This window comes from Pan paniscus, chromosome 1 (assembly GCF_029289425.2).
Source record: "Pan paniscus chromosome 1, NHGRI_mPanPan1-v2.0_pri, whole genome shotgun sequence".
Lineage (NCBI taxonomy): Eukaryota > Metazoa > Chordata > Mammalia > Primates > Hominidae > Pan > Pan paniscus.
The window spans coordinates 90,094,565-90,097,176 of record NC_073249.2 but is presented as its reverse complement, the minus strand read 5'-3'; the positions used below and the strand labels follow the sequence as shown (position 1 = coordinate 90,097,176).

The 2,612-nt window shown below is 38.7% G+C and overlaps 1 protein-coding gene across 1 annotated transcript; it reads left to right on the top strand.

The window, feature by feature from the left end:
• Window positions 1-1,424: 1,424 nt before the first annotated feature.
• Window positions 1,425-2,345, top strand: LOC100990064 (large ribosomal subunit protein eL27-like). Its single transcript, XM_034952088.2, has one exon. It carries the CDS (start codon window positions 1,971-1,973, stop codon window positions 2,343-2,345), a length of 375 nt encoding a protein of 124 aa, XP_034807979.1. The 5' UTR covers window positions 1,425-1,970.
• Window positions 2,346-2,612: the final 267 nt, after the last annotated feature.

Sequence of the window (2,612 nt, the reverse complement as noted above, 5' to 3'; positions counted from 1 at the left end):
TTCACTTGTGCCGCTTTTATGTTATATATTACTTTATATTTAAACACATGTACTATGTCCCACCAGGCATAATCTGGAGATTCAATTCCTCTGCTGATTCTTATTTATCTTTGTACCACCATCCCATCCTCAAGTAACCAGACCCAGAGCTGACAGTTAATAAAGAATCAGTATCTGACCAATGGGTGCTATATGGGTGAATGAGGAGTAAGACACAGCTTCTCCTGGGCTGAGATTTTGCTGCTCACTAGCTGTGTATACTTCAGCAGTCACTTCAGTTTTCAGAGCCTTATTGTCTTCCTATAAAATAAGGTCATTGAAGAGTTATAAAATTCCAGAGCTCTCTCAGCCATCATTGCTAATCTACTGGATGATCCTACAGCTCACACTGGTTCAGCAAAAGCCCAATATTATTTGCATTCACTTTTGGAAATGGCTTGACAAAATATATACTGTATTAAGGTCTTTAAAAAGGAAAAAGGTAAATTTTAAAAAAACAGTAAGATAAGGCCAAATAAAAAGCAAACACACAGAAATAAATTATTGATGGTCCTATTTACTTACGAAGTGGGACATAAATTTAGCTTTGAGCTTCATAGCAACCAAAGCAAAAATGTATTAAAGTAAAAGTCTATTGATTGCTCAAGAAAATACAGATTTTCCTGTTACTAAATTCAAAAGAAATTGATGTAGTAAACTTTGTACTCAAAAATCCCAACAATGAATATGCCAGAAAGTTTCATAGAACTATTTCCTGCAGTATTCTTTTACAAGAGTGTTCCAGTTATCTATCACTGCACAACACCAAAATAGTGGCTTAAAGTGACAGCATTGTATATTATTATCTTACTGGGGATAGAGGGGCTAAGCTAAGCAATTCTCACTTACAGTCTCTTACAGAAATGTAGTCACAAAGTGACTGGGTCCGAAGTAACCTGGAGCCTAAGCTAGGAAGATTCAAACAGCTGGAGGCTAGAACAGTTGGTCCTCTTCAGATACCTCTCGAGGTCCCTCCATGTGACTCCAGCATGGCAGTGTTAGAGCAGCTAGAACTCTTACATGGAAGCTCAAGTGCTGAGAGGGAGACAACCAAGCCAACTTTAGCACCTTTTATGAGCTAGCCTCAAAAATCACATAGTATCACTTCTAACACATCCTATTTGCTAGAATCAAGCCACTAAGACCAACCTATATCCAAGGGAAGGGTATTTTAGTCTCCATCTTTTGATGGGGGAGTGAGATCCAAGAAAGTGAGAATATGTTTCAAAACCATGATTAAGGAAAAAATAGAAATTTGCTATTCAATAAATGCTATTCTTTGGAAAGCCAAAGAAGAAATACTTCAGCTTGATTCAGGGATAAAATTTAGAATTACAGAGTTGTGCTGTTCAATATGGAAGCCACTGGCGTGAGTGGCTATTTAAACTTCATTAAAATTAAATAAAACATTTTCAGTACCATTATTTTGTTTTAACAGCCACATTTCAAATGCTCAATAGCCACACATGGCTAGTGACTATTAACGATGGACACACAATTACAGAACATTTCCATCAATGCGGAAAGTTCTATCGAGCAACAGTTACCTAGGATAATGAAAGAACAATATATCCTTAATGGAGGCTGAGGTGTAGGGAGCATTACTTGAGCCCACAAATTCAAGGTTACAGTGAGCTACGATCATGTCACTGCACTCCAACCTGGTGACGGAGCAAGACCTTGTCTCTAAAAAGAAAAAAAAAAACTATATATTCAGCTGTCAATTAGAACTGCTAAGTCTTCTAATTAAGCTTTTGGTAGGAATTGGGCAAAAGAGATGTCCAAACTGTAACATTTGACAAGACTATGAACTGCATAAAATCTGTGTTGCTAAAAAAAGATAGTCCATATGCCTTAAAAATCAACCAAGTAGGAGGTAGATTCACTTCCCTTAAATAAGAAGAAGGTAGGCCTAGGTGGTTGCTGTCAAAATGGGCAAGTTCATAAAACCTGGGAAAGTAGTGTTGGTCCAGGCCAGACACTACACCGGATGCTACTCTGGATGCAAAACCATCATTGTGAAGAACATTGATGATGGCATCTTAGAATGCCCCGTCAGCTGTTCTCTGGTGGCTGGAATTGACTGTTATCCTTGCAAGGTGACAGCTGCCATGGGCAAGAAGAGCACCCAGAGGTCAAAGACCAAGTCTTTTGTGAAAGTTTATAACTACAATCACCTCATGCCCACAAGGCACTCTGTGGATACCCCCTTGGACAAAACTGTCATCAACAAGGATGTCTTCAGAGACCCTGCTCTTAAACACAAGGCCCAAAGGAAGGCCAAAGTCAAAATCAAAGAGAGGTAAAAGCTGGGCAAGAACAAGTGGCTCTTCCAAAAGCTGTGGTTTTAGATGTTTTGTTTTGGTCATTAAAAATTTTAAAAATAAGTCAGGTAGTGTGATGCCTCCAGCTTTGTTCTTTTCGCTTAGGATTGACTTGGCAATGCAGGCTCTTTTTTGGTTCCATATGAACTTTAAAGTAGTTTTTTCCAATTCTGTGAAGAAAGGCATTGGTAGCTTGACGGGGATGGCATTGAATCTGTAAATTACCTTGGGCAGTATGGCCATTTTCAC

What these genes read in the sequence shown, in the direction of transcription:
- LOC100990064 (XM_034952088.2), top strand. Translation starts at nt 1,971, where the DNA reads ATGGGCAAGTTCATAAAACCTGGGAAAGTAGTGTTGGTCCAGGCCAGA.